At 41.6% G+C, this 17,284-nt stretch overlaps 1 protein-coding gene across 7 annotated transcripts in view; it reads right to left on the bottom strand.

Moving 5' to 3' along the window:
• REPS2 (RALBP1 associated Eps domain containing 2) overlaps window positions 1–17,284 on the bottom strand; it is a 234,510-nt gene that overhangs the window by 16,533 nt on the left and 200,693 nt on the right. For all 7 annotated transcript variants that reach the window (XM_040468333.1, XM_040468327.1, XM_040468330.1 and 4 more), the window contains one exon: window positions 5,276–5,381. In XM_040468333.1, the coding sequence (XP_040324267.1) occupies window positions 5,276–5,381 (106 nt within the window). The remainder of the gene's footprint in view (window positions 1–5,275; window positions 5,382–17,284) is intronic.

Below are 17,284 nucleotides of genomic sequence, written 5' to 3'. Positions count from 1 at the left end.
TGTACTCTCATGCTCACAGTAGCATTATTCACAGTAGCCAAGACATGGAAGGAACCTAAATGTCTACCAATGGACAAATGGATAAAGAAAATGTATATATGTACAATGGAATATTACTGAGCCTTAAAAAAGAAAGAAATTCAGCCATTTGCAACAACATAGATAAACCCGCAGGACATTATGGTAAGGGAAATAAGCCAGACACAGAAGGGCAAATGCTAACTGACACCATTCATATGAGCAATCTAGAATAGTCAGACTCCGAAAAGGAGAGTGCAGAATGGTGGTGGTCAGGGACTGGGGGAAATGCAGAGACACTATTCAAAGGGTACAAAGTTTCAGTCATACAGGATGAGTAAAGCCTGGAGATCTATACAGCATAGTGCCTACAATTAATTATACTGTAGTGTATAATTAAAAATTTGCTAAGAGGGTAGATCTTACGTTAAACATTCTTATCATATACACAAAATAATAAGAGAGAAAGAGAGAGAGAGGAGGGAACTTGTAGAGGTGATGGATAGTTTTATGGCATAAATTGTAGTGATGGGTCCATGGATATATAATTATCTCCAAACTGTATGTATCATGTTGCATACACTAAATATGCACAGCTTTTGGTGTGTCAATCATACCTCAGTAGTTTAAATAATTATCTTAAGACCTAAAAGTAAAAACTAAAACAATAAAGCCTTTAAGAGAAAACATAAGAGACTAGATTCATTGTTTAGATGTAGGCAGTTTCCTTATATAGGAAAAAAATAACCAAAAAAATGATAAATTCGACTTCATGGAAATTAAAAACTTCTGTTCATGAAAAGACACAGTTAAGAAAATGAATAAGCAAAACAAAGACTGGAAGAAAACATTTATAAAACAGGTATCTGACAAAGGACTAGTAGTAACCAAGATAATATAAAAAGCATCTGCCTAGGGGCGCCTGGGTGGCGCCTGGGTGCCTGGGCGCCTGGTTGAGTGTCCAACTGTGGCTCAGGTCATAATCTCACAGTTTGTGAGCTCGAGGCCTGCAGTGGGCTCTGCGCTGATGGCGCAGAGCCTGCTTCGGATCATCTGTCTCCCTCTCTCTCTGCCCCTCCCCCTCTTCTTCTCTCCCTCTCTCTCTCTCTCTCAAAAATAAACATTAAAAAAAATCTACCTACAACTCCACAAAAACAATTTTTAAAATGGGCAAATACAGTACAACCTTGGGTTGCAAGTAACTTGTTCTGCGAGTGTTCCTCAAAACGAGCAAACATTTCTAATAAATTTTAACTTGATAAATGAGCGATGTCTTGCAATACAACTAGTATGTGACGTCCAATGTCACATGATCAGAACTGAGCCAATGGTTCTTCTCTCTCTCTGGCTAGCTTGGTGTGGATTGTGGATGATCATCTCCCATGCTTGGATGCTCAGATGTTCTGTCTTAGGACACAGTGTTCGGCAGAAATCAGTGATTTTTCAGAACGCTGGAAGGAGCCCACAACTGGCACTAGTGCATTTTTTGTCCCTTCAAAGCACCCATGGCCAGTCCTTTGCTTTTCCAGACAAGAGTAAGCTTAGGAATGCTCTGCTTCATTCTAGGTCAGGCTGCCTGCAGATACAGACCCTTTCCTCTGCTGCCTTCCTGTCAATTACATTAACTACAGTCTATGACAAGAGTTGATTAATACTGTACTGTAGTCAACATCTGTTAGTAATAGTAAAAGTCATCCTACTCAATAACCCTCCTCTCTCTGGTCTCCCTCACACCAGCCATGAAGGTTTTCAAAGGTAAGTGAAGGTTAACTTCTTTATTTTTCTTTATATTTTGTATTTTATTTATTATTTTGTATTATATTACAGTATTGCAATCATTTTTATATGAATATTTTTGTATTGTGGAATAAATCATCTGAGTTTTCATTATTTCTTATGGGGAAATGTGCTCTGATATATAAGTGCTTTGGATCACAAGCATGTTTCCAGAACGAATTATGCTCACAAACCAAGGTTTTGCTGTATTTTGAAAAGACACTTTATAAAATAAAATACATGAAAGGTAAATATAATTGCAATAAAAAAGTGCTTGGCAAAATTATGCATCAAGGAGACACAAAATAAAAACTACATAACCACAGGATCAACTAAAATTAAAAGAACAATACTGGGGCACCTGGGTGGCTCAGTTTGTTGAGAGTCCAACTCTGGATTTGAGCTCAGGTCATGATCCCAGGGTTGTGGGATCAAGCCCCACATTGGGCTCAGCACTGAGTATTGAGCCTACTTAAGATTCTCTCCCTCTCTCCCTCTGCCCCCTCCCCCACTCGTGCTCGCTCGCTCTCTAAAAAGAAAAAGACCGCCACCAAATGTCAGCAAGGATGTGGAACAACGGGAACTCTCATGCTCTACGTGGGACGAGTACAAAATACTTAAACCACTTTGGGAAAAGCTCTATTAGTTTCTAATAAAACTAATCACATACACGTACCACATTTACCTACTAATCCAAATCTTGGGGATTTCCTCGAGAGAAATGAGAATATATTTCCACACAAAGACTCACTCCAGAGTGTCATTTTCTTCAAAATAGCCAAAAACTGGAAACAGCTCAGGTGTCCATTAATAGGATAACTCATTAATAACTGATAACCAAATTGTGACACCATCACTGAATGGAATACTATCCATCAGTAAAAAGGAACGGACAAGCAATATAAATCAATCTCAAAAATGTAATACTAAGTGAAATAAGCTTTACACAAAAGTACACATTGGAGGACACCATTTATATAAAGTTACAGAATAAGCAACACTATGGCATCACAAAATAAGAACTGTGTGAGTGGCAGGAATTGACTGGGAAGGAGCATGAGGCAGCCCCCTGGGGTAATGATAATGTTCTAAATCTCGATAGGGGTTTGGGTTCCCTAAGTATATGCATTTGTAAAAAACTGAGCAAATACACATTTAAGATTCCTGCATTCATTTCATGGAAAACTTACATCATCAGAAAAACCTATAAAAATACTGAATTCTAGTTAACAATATGCATGTTGCAAGCTAGGGGATGCAAACAGATGTCTGCAATGTACTTAAAAATACGTTAAAAACAGGGGCATCTGGGGCGCCTGGGTGGCGCAGTCGGTTAAGCGTCCGACTTCAGCCAGGTCACGATCTCGCGGTCCGTGAGTTCGAGCCCCGCGTCGGGCTCTGGGCTGATGGCTCGGAGCCTGGAGCCTGTTTCCCATTCTGTGTCTCCCTCTCTCTCTGCCCCTCCCCCATTCATGCTCTGTCTCTCTCTGTCCCAAAAATAAATAAAAAAACGTTGAAAAAAAAATTAAAAAAAAAAAACAAAACAGGGGCATCTGGGTGGCTCAGTCAGTTAGGTGTCCGGCTCTTGATCGGCTCAGGTCATGATCTCATGGTTTGTGAGACTGAGCCCCACGTGGGGCTATGCAGAACCTCTCTCTCTCCCTCCTTCTCTGCCCCTCCCCTCCTCGTGCTCGCTCTCTCTCAAAATAAATAAACATTTAAAAAATGTTAGACACTGGGGCGCCTGGGTGGCGCAGTCGGTTAAGCGTCCGACTTCAGCCAGGTCACGATCTCGCGGTCCGTGAGTTCGAGCCCCGCGTCAGGCTCTGGGCTGATGGCTCGGAGCCTGGAGCCTGTTTCCGATTCTGTGTCTCCCTCTCTCTCTGCCCCTCCCCCATTCATGCTCTGTCTCTCTCTGTCCCAAAAATAAATAAATGTTGAAAAAAAAATTAAAAAAAAAAAAAAATAAAAAATGTTAGACATAAGATAGACTGAGGGACAGAGGCATAGATACATGATAAAACAAGTATACTAAAATGTTAAAAAGAGGTGGCTATGAAAGTATTTACCATAGGATTCTTCCAACTTTCCTGTAAGCTTGAAAATGTTCATAATAAAATACTGGGGCAAAGGGAAGAATAATACAACAGAAATCAAAGAAGGAAGAAATAGCAGAGAATGCTAAGGAAGAAACACCAGGAAGGGAAGGAATAGAAAGAACATGAGAAAAGTATTAAACCCCAAAACCAGTGAGAAAAGCAATGCCAGAGAAGGCAATAGTCCATTGTGTAGAATTCTTCTGAAAATTCAAGTAGTACTGAAACAGCCCATTGGATTTGGTCATAGGAGGGATGTGAATGGAGGAGAGTGAAGCCACACTGAAGCGGAGAGAGAGAAAGCTGTTGGTGAGGAAGGAGAGTAAGAAGAAACCTAGCTGGGAAGGAGACCAGGGAGCTGGGGCTGCAGCTGGAGAAGGATGCGAGAAGACCAAGGACAATACTGGTGCGTGTGGATGTGGATGGCAACGACGCAGTAGAGAATCAGGGCACGTAGGCGGTAGAACCGTGTCCCCCAAAACGATATGCTTCAGTCCTAACCCCCAGCACCTGTAAATGTGACCTTATAGGACCTTTGTGGATGTGATTTAATTAAAATGAGGTTATGCTAAATTAGAGAAGGCCCTAATTCAAGGACTGGTGTCCCTATAAGAAGAGGACACAGTAAGAGGAGGAATTTGGACACAGATCCAGAGACAACGCCATGTGGCAGTGGAAACAGATATTGGAGTGATACATCTAGAAGCCAAGGAATGCCCAGGATTGCCAGCAACTACCAGAAGCTGGGAAGCAAGAAGGATTCTCCCCTAGAGCCTGCAGATAGAGCATGGCCCTGCTGACACCTGGACTTCAGACTTCGAGCCTCCAGAGTTGTGAGAAGCGATTTCTGTGACTTTAAGCCACCGAGTTTGTAGTACTTCGTTACCACGGTGCTGGGAAACTAACACAGGAGAGATGAAGGGAAAAGAGCAAGCGGTGATAAGGACAGGGATCATGTCCTTGAGAAGGTGCCATGGAACCACTTCCAAAGTGCTCAGGGGAGGGGTTGGGCCTTTGATAGTTATCTGGGCCACCCTCTTCGGGCTAAAGAAGTATAGAATCATTCAGGGAGGATCTAAACGATCAAGGGTTTATCCAGAAGCTTTGGACAGAGAAGAATGCTTCAGACAGCCTTTGTAATAGATTTTCTGTCCGTTTAACGAACACACGATATGCAGCCTGCACATTCAAGTGACTAGTCTTCCTCTAAACATACGAGAATCAACCCACGAAACTTAAGTGCAGCGATTCTCTGCCTTCCAAAAGAAGTTTGAGAACAAAGATGAAAGTCTTACCAACAGGAACAGAAGCCAGTGCGCGGCCAAGGGGCGAAACAAAACCACCACACAGAAAGCTTGGTGATCCACATTCGGGAAGCCCCTTACCTTGAGCTGCTGCTGGAGTTCACTGTTCAACCGGGCCAGCACCGCGTTTGCCTCTTTATTTTTGCGGATAGCAGTTTGAATAGCCTTCTTCTGTTTGGAAGACTGTCTATAAAAAAGCATAAACAGTTCAGTGAACTAGAACCCAGAGGTCCAGATCCTTGTGGGTCCAAACACTCGGATTCATGGGAAGTGCTAAACGAACAAGGGACCAATGTCACAGGGCTCCAAAAATAAAATCATACATTCACAGACAGGCAGCAGGCAGGTGCACACCAAATGAAACAAATTTGTCGGGATCAATTATTTACACCTGAAGTAATTCCCATTTTATAACTTGAAGAAAAGCCGTGAATTGGACCTTTTCAAACCTTGCATTCCATTTATTCCCAGACAATTTAATAAGTATTTCTTCCTGACAAACCACATTAACTAGAATGCCCTTTTTGTGTAAGCATTAATGGCATTTAAAAGACCTGCAGGTGGCCCCTGTGGACAAGTCTGAAGGAAATGAATAGAAGAACATTCTCTTTAGCAAAAATCCTACATTAACTTAGCCAGCCTGTATAACTCTCCTTCATTTCTTCATTGTTAGGCATAAACGCTTGAGTGTATGTGAGTATGCTCACATGTGTGCGTTCACCAGCACACATCTGTGGCACGGAGGAAAACAGAAATGTTTTAATACCAGTATCCCCAAATTAAGTCAATAGTAAATTCACAGAGCAGGTATAACTAGGGTGACCACATGTTCCACTTTGCCCATTACAGTCTCTGCTTACACTGCTTGCCTGGCCCTAATTATTCTCAGAACCCTCTTTCTCTTTCAAAGCTGTCTACAGTTGGGATGATAAATCAACGTGACTGCATAACCTATAGCCCTATATCCCACTGCAAAAAACACTGAATTCTCAGAGGAAAAAAAAAACCCAGACATATTTGTAATCAGTGAGAGGTGGGTTCTAGGTGAGAGCAACTCAGCCAGAGTTGCTGGCTGTGGAGACAGCGACCACTGTGGAGATCTGATTAATATTCGCTGAGAATGTACACTATGGTACCCACTCTGCTACCATCTGCAGAAGGCATACTCCCTTCCCCAACAAGTTTAAAGATGAATTTTTTTCCATCCATAAATAGGCATGGAAGAGGCTTTAAAATCTACGTTTAGAAAGATAAGGATTGACCTTCCGGTTTCAGGACAACATAGAGTAGACACACTTCTCTCTACCCACCAAGTACAGTTAAAATCCTGGACATGATATATAAAACAAACATAAGATTACTTGAAAAAGGGGCACCTGGGTGGCTCAGTCAGTTAACTGTCTGACTCTTGATTTTGGCTCAGGTCATGATCTCACAGTTGTGAGATTGAACCCCACGTTGGGCTCTGCACTGACCACGCAGAGCCTACTTGGGATTCTCTCTCTCTCCCTCTCCCTCTGCCCCTCCTTCTCTCTCCCTCTCTTTCTACTCCTCCCTCTCCCCTCCCCCTCTCCTCCCCCTCTCCCTCAAAAAAAATAAACTTTAAAAAAAAAAAAAAAAAGGTTACTCCAAAAAGTGAAGAAGGCAAACCAGCTAGGGAACTTGGTACCCAGGGAAATACATAGCAGTGAATTCCCTGAGTTTTCTTTTTTGCTTCATATATTCCAGACTAGATAGTGGAGAAGTCAGAAATCCATAAATGCCAATAAGGGCAGACATAAAAAAGCACCTTCCACCAAGCCCAAACGCTGCTCTCTCTAGTGAAATGACTTGGAAGGGGGCAGCCTAGCAAGACATAAATTAGGCAAAGTATCTCTCCTGGAGATAGATGCAAAATCTTTTAATAAAATATTAACAAATTGAATTTATCAATATATTTAAATACTATACGCCATGACCAAGAGAGTTTTATTCCAGAGATGCAAGACTGATTTAATATTCAAAAGTCAATCAGTATAATCCACCATCCTGACAGTTGAAAGAAAAAACTCACATAATTGTATCAACCGATATAGGAAAAGCACCGGTTAAAACTCAATACCCATTTCATGATAAAAACTCTCAGAAAACTGTGAATAGAGGCCAAACTGCTCAACTTGATGAAGAATTTCTACAAAAAAAGCCACAGCTAACATCATACATAATGAAAAACTGAATGCTTTCCCCCTAAGATGAAGAACAAAGCAAGGATTTCTACTCTCATTATTATTTTCAACACAGTGCTAGAAGTCCTAGCTAGCACAATAATTCAAGAAAAAGAAATAAAAGGCACACATATTGGAAAGAATGAAACTGTCACTATCTGCCGATGACATGATGACCTATATAGAAAATTCCACGGAATCTATAAAAAAAAAATTCTCAGAACTATTATTTCAGCAAGAATAGAAGTGAGTTTGGAGGACAGAAGATTAACATACAAAAATCAATAGAGTTTTGATACAGTAACAATGAATACTTGGGGGAAAATACAGTATCACTTACAAAGATTCAAACAGAAATTCTTAGATATATCAAAACAGATACAAGATTTACATACTGACTTTATTCCACTGGATGTTTTTTCCTGCTTTGTCAAAGTCTAGTTGGCCATATGTTTGTGGGTCCATTTCTGGGTTCTCTATTCTGTTCCATTGATCCGAGTATCTGTTTTTGTGCCATTACCATACTGTCTTGATGTTTACAGCTTTGGAATACAGCTTGAAGTCCAGGATTGTGATGTCTCCTGCTTTGGTTTTCTTTTTCAAGATTGTTTTGGCTAGTCTGGGTCTTTTCTGGTTCCATACAGATTTTAGGATTGTTTGTTCTAGCTCTGTGAAGAGTGCTGGTGTTATTTTGATAAGTATTGCATTGAATATGTAGATTGCTTTGGGTAGTATTAACATTTTAACAATATTTTTCTTCCTATCCAGGAGCATGGATCTTGCCATTCGCAACTACGTGGATGGAACTGGAGGGTATTATTGCTAAGCAAAATTGGTCACAGAAAGACAAATATCATAGGACTTCACTCATATGAGGACTTCAAGATACAAAACAGATGAACATAAGGGAAGGGAAGCAAAAATCATATAAAAACAGGGAGGGGGACAAAACCTAAGAGACTCTTATGTCCAACCAAACATGGAGAACAAACAGAGGGTTATTGGAGGGGTTGTGGGAGGGGGGATGGGCTAAAATGGGTAAGGGGCATTAAGAAATATACTCCTGAAATCATTATGGGTCTATTTGCTAACTTGGATGTAAATTAGATAAATAAATAAAATGGTAAAAAAAAAAGATTTACATGCTGAAAACTATGCAACACTAATGAAAAATTAGAATCTAAATAAATAGAGAAATATTTATCATGTTCATGGATTGGATGACTCAACATAGTAAAGATACCAACTCTCCCCGGGTTGATACAAAGGTTAACATAATTCCTACTGAAATCTCAGCAAGATTTTTGTAGATCAATACAAAATTACTCTAAAACTTACATGGAAGGTCAGAGGAATCAGAATAGCTAAAACAATTCTAAAAGATCCTAATAAAGTGGGAGAAATAGACATTTTATTATAGAGCTATAGTAATCAAGTAAATAAGTAATGAAGACAGGAATCAGTACTGTGTGGTATTGGCAAGAGGAAAAGACACATAGATCAGCCAAACAGAACAGAGAACCCAGAAACAGATTCACATTGGTACAACTTAGTTTTGACAGATGTGCAAATGTAAGTCAATGGAGCAAGACTAGTCTTTTCAACCAACAGGGCTGAAGCAGTTCAACATCCACAAGCCAAAAAAAAAAGGGAAAAGAACCCTGACCTAATGGATCCAGCAAGTTAAATGTAAAGTGTAAAATTACAAAACTTTTAGAAGAAAAGACACGAGAAAATCTTTAGGACCTAGGGCTTGGTGAAGAGTTTTAGATGCGACAAAAAAAAGCACGATCCATACAAGAAAAAAAAAATCAATAAGCTGGACTTCTTCGAAATTTTAAGAGCTTTCACACTACAAAAGACTGTTAAAGAGGATGAAATGACAAGCTACAGACTGAGAGAAAATATATTCAAAACACGTATCTGGCCATTTATATGTATTTAAAACACATAAGGAACTCTCAAATCTCAACAACAAAAAACAATTCAATTAGAAAACGGGCAAAGGACTTCAAGAGACGTTACCAAAGAGGATATATGATGGCAAATACACACATGAAAAGACGCTCGACATCACTAGCCATTAGGGAAATGCAAATTAAGACCACAATAGGATAGAACTACACACCTATTTGAACAGCTAAAGTAAAAAAAATAGTGACAATACCAAATGCTGGTGAGGATGTGGACACACTGCACCTGCTATACATTGCCGGTGGAAATGTAAAATGGTAGAGCCATTTTGGAAAACGGCGTGGCAGGTTCTTTAAAAACTAAACATATACTCAACACACAACCCAGCAGTCACATTCTTGGACATTTATACCAGAGAAATCAAAAGTTATGTACACATGAGAACCTGTACACAAGATGCTCATAGTAGCTTTATTTACAATTCTGAACAACTAGACACAACCAAAACGTCTCTCGACAGGCAAATGGCTCAACAGACTGTAGTACATCCATACCACAGAATACAGCTTAGCAGTGTGGACTGAGATACATAACTTGGATGTCAAGGGACTGTGCCAAGTGAAAAAAAGCCAAACTCACAAGGTCACATGCTGTGCGATTCTATTTATATAATATTCTCAAAATGATAAAACTATAGATAGGGGAAACAGATCAATCGTTGCCAGGGGTAAGGAATGGTGAGGAGGACGGGGTAGGTCTGACTTCTGTACCTTGATTACAGTGGTGGTTACAAGATTCTACACATGGGATTAAATGACACAGAACTACACATACACTATCCCAATGCCAGTTTCCTGGTTTTGATATTGTACTACAGTTGGGTAAAATGTTATCCATTAGGAGAAACTAGGCGAAAGAACACAGGACTGGGGCACCTGGATGGCTCAGTCGGTTAAGCATCTGAGCTTGGCTCAGGTCATGATCTCGTGGTTTGAGAGTTTGAGCCCCGCATCGGGCTTGCTGCTGTCAGCACAGAGCCTACTTCGGATCCTCTGTCCCTCTCTCTCTGCCCCTCACCTACTTGCATGTGCGTTCACTCTGTCTCGCTCTCTCAAAAATAAAACATTAAAAAAAAAGATACACAGGACTGCTCTGTACAGTTTTTGTAATTTCTTGTGAATCTGTAATTATTTCAAAATAAAAAGTTTAAAAAAAGATGTTGATCAGAACTTGATGTCCCTCTTTAAACTACCACATTATGTGTGCTCAGTTCCTAACAGTTTCCTCCTTCTTTGGGAACTGTCTCCATCTCCTCCCACCTCCTCCACTGGGATGGGCCCCTGGCAGGCAGTCATATTTGTCTTAAGAAAACCTTCACCTCTATTTTGACCCTTGAGTGGATGCTGGCCCATGCTGAGCTGACCAAATTCTCCCTCCAAAGGATCTGGGTTATGGCTAATAGTTCAGTTCAGCCTGGGCCCAGAACAGAGAGAAAGTAATCTCTGGAGTTGTAGGTGCTTGAGGAGTCTTCACAGATAAAAATGTCAAAAACACCCTAAGAAAATTGAGAGGAATGAGAAGGCACCCCAAAGGGTTTGCAAGCTTCTCTTCCAACCCACTCCTAATCCTGCCGCGGATTTCTATGAGTCACCCCTATATTCTTATAATAAAGAGAATGGTTTTGCTACCTCAAGTTGCTTTTTTTTTTTTTTAATTTTTTTTTTCAACGTTTATTTATTTTTGGGACAGAGACAGAGCATGAACGGGGGAGGGGCAGAGAGAGAGAGGGAGACACAGAATCAGAAACAGGCTCCAGGCTCTGAGCCATCAGCCATCAGCCCAGAGCCTGACGCGGGGCTCGAACTCCCGGACCGCGAGATCGTGACCTGGTTGAAGTCGGACGCTTAACCGACTGCGCCACCCAGGCGCCCCAACCTCAAGTTGCTTTTTATCATTTGCTACAAAGGAGGCCTAAATAACACCAAGATAGGATCAAGCCCAGAATACCTATGAAGAGGTCAGCAAAGCATTTAACTTGCCTCATCCTCTTAAGAGTTGCTTCTGCAGTTTGTCTCTTCAGGTTCTTATAATATTTTCACTCACTGTTCCAGGCCAGGCTCTAACTGGCCTGGTTTCCACGGAGGAAAATGAAGGAGTAACAGTTAAGCAGACATTTACTTTGTCTGGTTCTACTGTGTGTCATGCTATCTATCAATTAAGAACTGCAGCACTGTGAGGCACCGTCCACTCAAGGTTTTGCGGCCGACTATCCTCCAAAACCTATTCCTGTGCCCTCTTGTTTGCAGTAGCCAGCCTATCATCTGCAGTTGAATGAGGTACATGCCATCCAACAAAAAAACTCTATTTCCCTGTCTCTACTGCAGGTAGGTAAGGCTATATGTCTAACTCTGGGCCAAAGGGATCAGAGAGAAGTGATGTGTGCCACTTCTGAGTCATGTCCTTAAAAGTAATCTGTTTTCTCTCCATTTTTCCTTTCTCCTCTCTGGGGCCCAGAATATGAACATGCTGGTGAGCCATCTGCAACCACAGGGATAAAGGGAACCCCCATGGGGATCTAGAACAAGAACACAGGAAGGCACCTGGGTTCCTGGGCAGAGCTACTCTATGCTTCGACTACTCACCATCTCAGATTTTTACACAGGAAAGAAGGCAATTTCTATGTTAGCTGAGTGGCTGTTACCTGGGTTTCAATCAAACAGCTGAATCAATATTTGAAAGAATATAAACTAGGGTCTCTTGATGAGAAAAATCTTCTTAGCCTCCAACCTGACCCCTGATTTCTCCCAAGGAATTATGAGTACAGCTTCTAAGAAATGAAGTTGTATTGCCTTTTCTCTACTTGGAAATGGTAGATTTCATTAGGGATGCCACTCATCAGCCCCACAGACATTCCTGTGCTGCCAAATATGAAGCAGGAAGAAAAACAGAATCCCAGCCACATTGAGAGCGTCATGCAGGCAAGCAGACACTGCCACACTGGCTGCTGGGTATGCCCTGGGGTGGTCCAGGACACTGTGGCCGCTGGCACAGTTTCAGTCATAGTACTGTTACACAACATCCTCTCTCTCCAAACTGTTCAAACAATTCTATTTTCCCAAAGTTCATCTTTACTAGATAGGCGAGATGTGAGGCAAAACCAAGTAAACCAAAGTATTTCTTTAAAAAACCCATTTTTGTCCTTAGGAGCAGCTCATTAATGATGACACAATACAAGAGGTGTTTATTAGTTATAACCTGGACTCAGCAGCTTGCGTGGAGACAATATTTTATTTTTCTTTTGCCCTAAATGGAGTAGACGATGATATCTGAAGAAGAATTTGTTTCTTACAATAGGTCAGTGCTGATGTTGATTTCCCAAAGAGCTGATGACCACTTTCCAACTAGTCTTTTTTTTTTCTTTTTAGCCTTTCTTAACCAGGGTTCTGTTAGGTAATTAAGAAAATGATTTGTGACTCTTTTCTCATTTTTCCCCAAACAATACATAGTAAAGACCACTCCAGATGCATGAGAGAGATTAATTTCCTACAGACAAGAAATGTCTAAGCACATGAGAATTTAATTCTTTCCCCCAAAAACCATGGGTAAATAAGAACTATACATCATGTTTCTGGCTGTCTCTCTCTCCAGGGCTTAAAAAATTATGAATGCTGGGGTGCTTGGGTGGCTCAGTCGGTTAAGTGTCAGACTCTTGGTTTCGGCTCAGGTCACGATCTTTTGGTTCATGAGTTCATTGGCTGTGTGCATTGTGAGTGCGTTGGGCTCTGCGTGGACAGTGTGGAACCTGCTTGGGACTCTGCTCCTCCTCTGCTCGCTGTCTCTCAAAATAAATAAATTAAAACAATTTTTTAAATAAAAATAAAATAGAGACCAGGGAAGATGGCGGCATAGGAGGATGCTGGGCTCACCGCGCATCCTGCTGATCACTTAGATTCCACCTACACCTGCCTAAATAACCCAGAAAACCGCCAGAGGGTTAGCAGAACGGAGTCGCCGGAGCCAAGCGCAGACAAGAGGCCCACGGAAGAGGGTAGGAAGGGCGGCGAGGCGGTGCGCGCTCCACGGACTGGCGGCTCGCCGGCCAAGCAGAGCCCCTGAGTCTGGCTTGCAAAAAGCGGAGGGGCCTGACGGACTGTGTTCCCACAGCAAGCGCGACTTAGCGGCTGGGAGGTCATAAGTTAACAGCTCTGCTCAGAAAGCGGGAAGGCTGGAGGACAAAGGGAAGGAGAGCTGCTGAGCCCCCTGACGACAGAGCTCAGTTTGGTGGGGAACAAAGGCGCTCACCAGCGCCATCTCCCCCGCCCATCCCCCAGCCAAAATCCCAAAGAGAACCAGTTCCTGCCAGGGAACTTGCTCGCTCAGCGCAAACACCCAACTCTGCGCTTCTGCGGAGCCAAACCTCCGGCAGCGGATCTGACTCCCTGCTGCTGCCACAGGGCCCCTCCTGAAGTGGATCACCTAAGGAGAAGCAAGCTAAGCCTGCCCCTCCTGCCCCTGTGCACCTTGCCTACCCACACCAGCTAAGACGCCAGATCCCCAGCATCACAAGCCTGGCAGTGTGCAAGTAGCCCAGACAGGCCACCCCACCCCACAGGGAATCCCGCCCCTAGGAGAGGGGAAGAGAAGGCACGCACCAGTCTGACTGTGGCCCCAGCGGTGGGCTGGGGGCAGACATCAGGTCTGACTGCGGCTCCGCCCACCAACTCCAGTTATACACCACAGCACAGGGGAAGTGCCCTGCAGGTCCTCACCGCGCCAGGGACTATCCAAAATGACCAAGCGGAAGAATTCCCCTCAGAAGAATCTCCAGGAAATAACAACAGCTAATGAGCTGATCAAAAAGGATTTAAATAACATAACAGAAAGTGAATTTAGAATAATAGTCATAAAATTAATCGCTGGGCTTGAAAACAGTATAGCTGACAGCAGAGAATCTCTTGCTACAGAGATCAAGGGACTAAGGAACAGTCACGAGGAGCTGAAAAATGCTTTAAACGAAATGCATAACAAAATGGAAACCACCACGGCTCGGATTGAAGAGGCAGAGGAGAGAATAGGTGAACTAGAAGATAAAGTTATGGAAAAAGAGGAAGCTGAGAAAAAGAGAGATAAAAAAATCCAGGAGTATGAGGGGAAAATTAGAGAACTAAGTGATACACTAAAAAGAAATAATATACGCATAATTGGTATCCCAGAGGAGGAAGAGAGAGGGAAAGGTGCTGAAGGGGTACTTGAAGAAATAATAGCTGAGAACTTCCCTGAACTGGGGAAGGAAAAAGGCACTGAAATCCAAGAGGCACAGAGAACTCCCTTCAGACGTAACTTGAATCGATCTTCTGCACGACATAGCATAGTGAAACTGGCAAAATACAAGGATAAAGAGAAAATTCTGAAAGCAGCAAGGGGTAAACGTGCCCTCACATATAAAGGGAGACCTATAAGACTCGTGACTGATCTCTCTTTTGAAACTTGGCAGGCCAGAAAGAATTGGCACGAGATTTTCAGTGTGCTAGACAGAAAAAATATGCAGCCGAGAATCCTTTATCCAGCAAGCCTGTCATTTAGAATAGAAGGAGAGATAAAGGTCTTCCCAAACAAACAAAAACTGAAGGAATTTGTCACCGCTAAACCAGCCCTACAAGAGATCCTAAGGGGGACCCTGTGAGACAAAGTACCAGAGACATCACTACAAGCATAAAACATACAGACATCACAATGACTCTAAACCCATATCTTTCTATAATAACACTGAATGTAAATGGATTAAATGCGCCAACCAAAAGACATAGGGTATCAGAATGGATAAAAAAACAAGACCCATCTATTTGCTGTCTACAAGAGACTCATTTTAGACCCGAGGACACCTTTAGATTGAGAGTGAGGGGATGGAGAACTATTTATCATGCTACTAGAAGCCAAAAGAAAGCTGGAGTAGCCATACTTATATCAGACAAACTAGACTTTAAATTAAAGGCTGTAACAAGAGATGAAGAAGGACATTATATAATAGTGACAGGGTCTATCCATCAGGAAGAGCTAACAATTATAAATGTCTATGCGCCGAATACCGGAGCGCCCAAATATATAAAACAATTACTCATAAACACAAGCAACCTTATTGATAAGAATGTGGTAATTGCAGGGGACTTTAACATCCCACTTACAGAAATGGATAGATCATCTAGACGCACGGTCAATAAAGAAACAAGGGCCCTGAATGAGACATTGGATCAGATGGACTTGACAGATATATTTAGAACTCTGCATCCCAAAGCAACAGAATATACTTTCTTCTCAAGTGCACATGGAACATTCTCCAAGATAGATCATATACTGGGTCACAAAACAGCCCTTCATAAGTTTACAAGAATTGAAATCATACCATGCATACTTTCAGACCACAATGCTATGAAGCTTGAAATCAACCACAGAAAAAAGTCTGGAAAACCCCCAAAAGCATGGAGGTTAAAGAACACCTTACTAACGAATGAGTGGGTCAACTAGGCAATTAGAGAAGAAATTAAAAAATATATGGAAACAAACGAAAATGAAAATACAACAATCCAAACGCTTTGGGACGCAGCGAAGGCAGTCCTGAGAGGAAAATACATTGCAATCCAGGCCTATCTCAAGAAACAAGAAAAATCCCAAATACAAAATCTAACAGCACACCTAAAGGAAATAGAAGCAGAACAGCAAAGGCAGCCTAAACCCAGCAGAAGAAGAGAAATAATAAAGATCAGAGCAGAAATAAACAATATAGAATCTAAAAAAACTGTAGAGCAGATCAACGAAACCAAGAGTTGTTTTTTTGAAAAAATAAACAAAATTGACAAACCTCTAGCCAGGCTTCTCAAAAAGAAACGGGAGATGACCCAAATAGATAAAATCATGAATGAAAATGGAATTATTACAACCAATCCCTCAGAGATACAAACAATTATCAGGGAATACTATGAAAAATTATATGCCAACAAATTGGACAACCTGGAAGAAATGGACAAATTCCTGAACACCCACACTCTTCCAAAACTCAATCAGGAGGAAATAGAAAGCTTGAACAGACCCATCACCAGCGAAGAAATTGAATCGGTTATCAAAAATCTCCCAACAAATAAGAGTCCAGGACCAGATGGCTTCCCAGGAGAGTTCTACCAGACGTTTAAAGCAGAGATAATACCTATCCTTCTCAAGCTATTCCAAGAAATAGAAAGGGAAGGAAAACTTCCAGACTCATTCTATGAAGCCAGTATTACTTTGATTCCTAAACCAGACAGAGACCCAGTAAAAAAAGAGAACTACAGGCCAATATCCCTGATGAATATGGATGCCAAAATTCTCAATAAGATACTAGCAAATCGAATTCAACGGCATATAAAAAGAATTGTTCACCATGATCAAGTGGGATTCATTCCTGGGATGCAGGGCTGGTTCAACATTCGCAAATCAACCAACGTGATACATCACATTAACAAAAAAAAAGAGAAAAACCATATGATCCTGTCAATCGATGCAGAAAAGGCCTTTGACAAAATCCAGCACCCTTTCTTAATAAAAACCCTTGAGAAAGTCGGGATAGAAGGAACATACTTAAAGATCATAAAAGCCATTTATGAAAAGCCCACAGCTAACATCATCCTCAACGGGGAAAAACTGAGAGCTTTTTCCCTGAGATCAGGAACACGACAGGGATGCCCACTCTCACCGCTGTTGTTTAACATAGTGCTGGAAGTTCTAGCATCAGCAATCAGACAACAAAAGGAAATCAAAGGCATCAAAATTGGCAAAGATGAAGTCAAGCTTTCGGTTTTTGCAGATGACATGATATTATACATGGAAAATCCGACAGACTCCACCAAAAGTCTGCTAGAACTGATACATGAATTCAGCAAAGTTGCAGGATACAAAATCAATGTACAGAAATCAGTTGCATTCTTATACACTAACAATGAAG

This window comes from Herpailurus yagouaroundi, unplaced genomic scaffold, assembly GCF_014898765.1.
Source record: "Herpailurus yagouaroundi ecotype Mexico unplaced genomic scaffold, PumYag 67690, whole genome shotgun sequence".
NCBI classification, from domain to species: Eukaryota; Metazoa; Chordata; class Mammalia; order Carnivora; family Felidae; genus Herpailurus; species Herpailurus yagouaroundi.
Note: the sequence above shows the minus strand (reverse complement) of the source record. Positions and strands in the feature narration are given on the sequence as shown.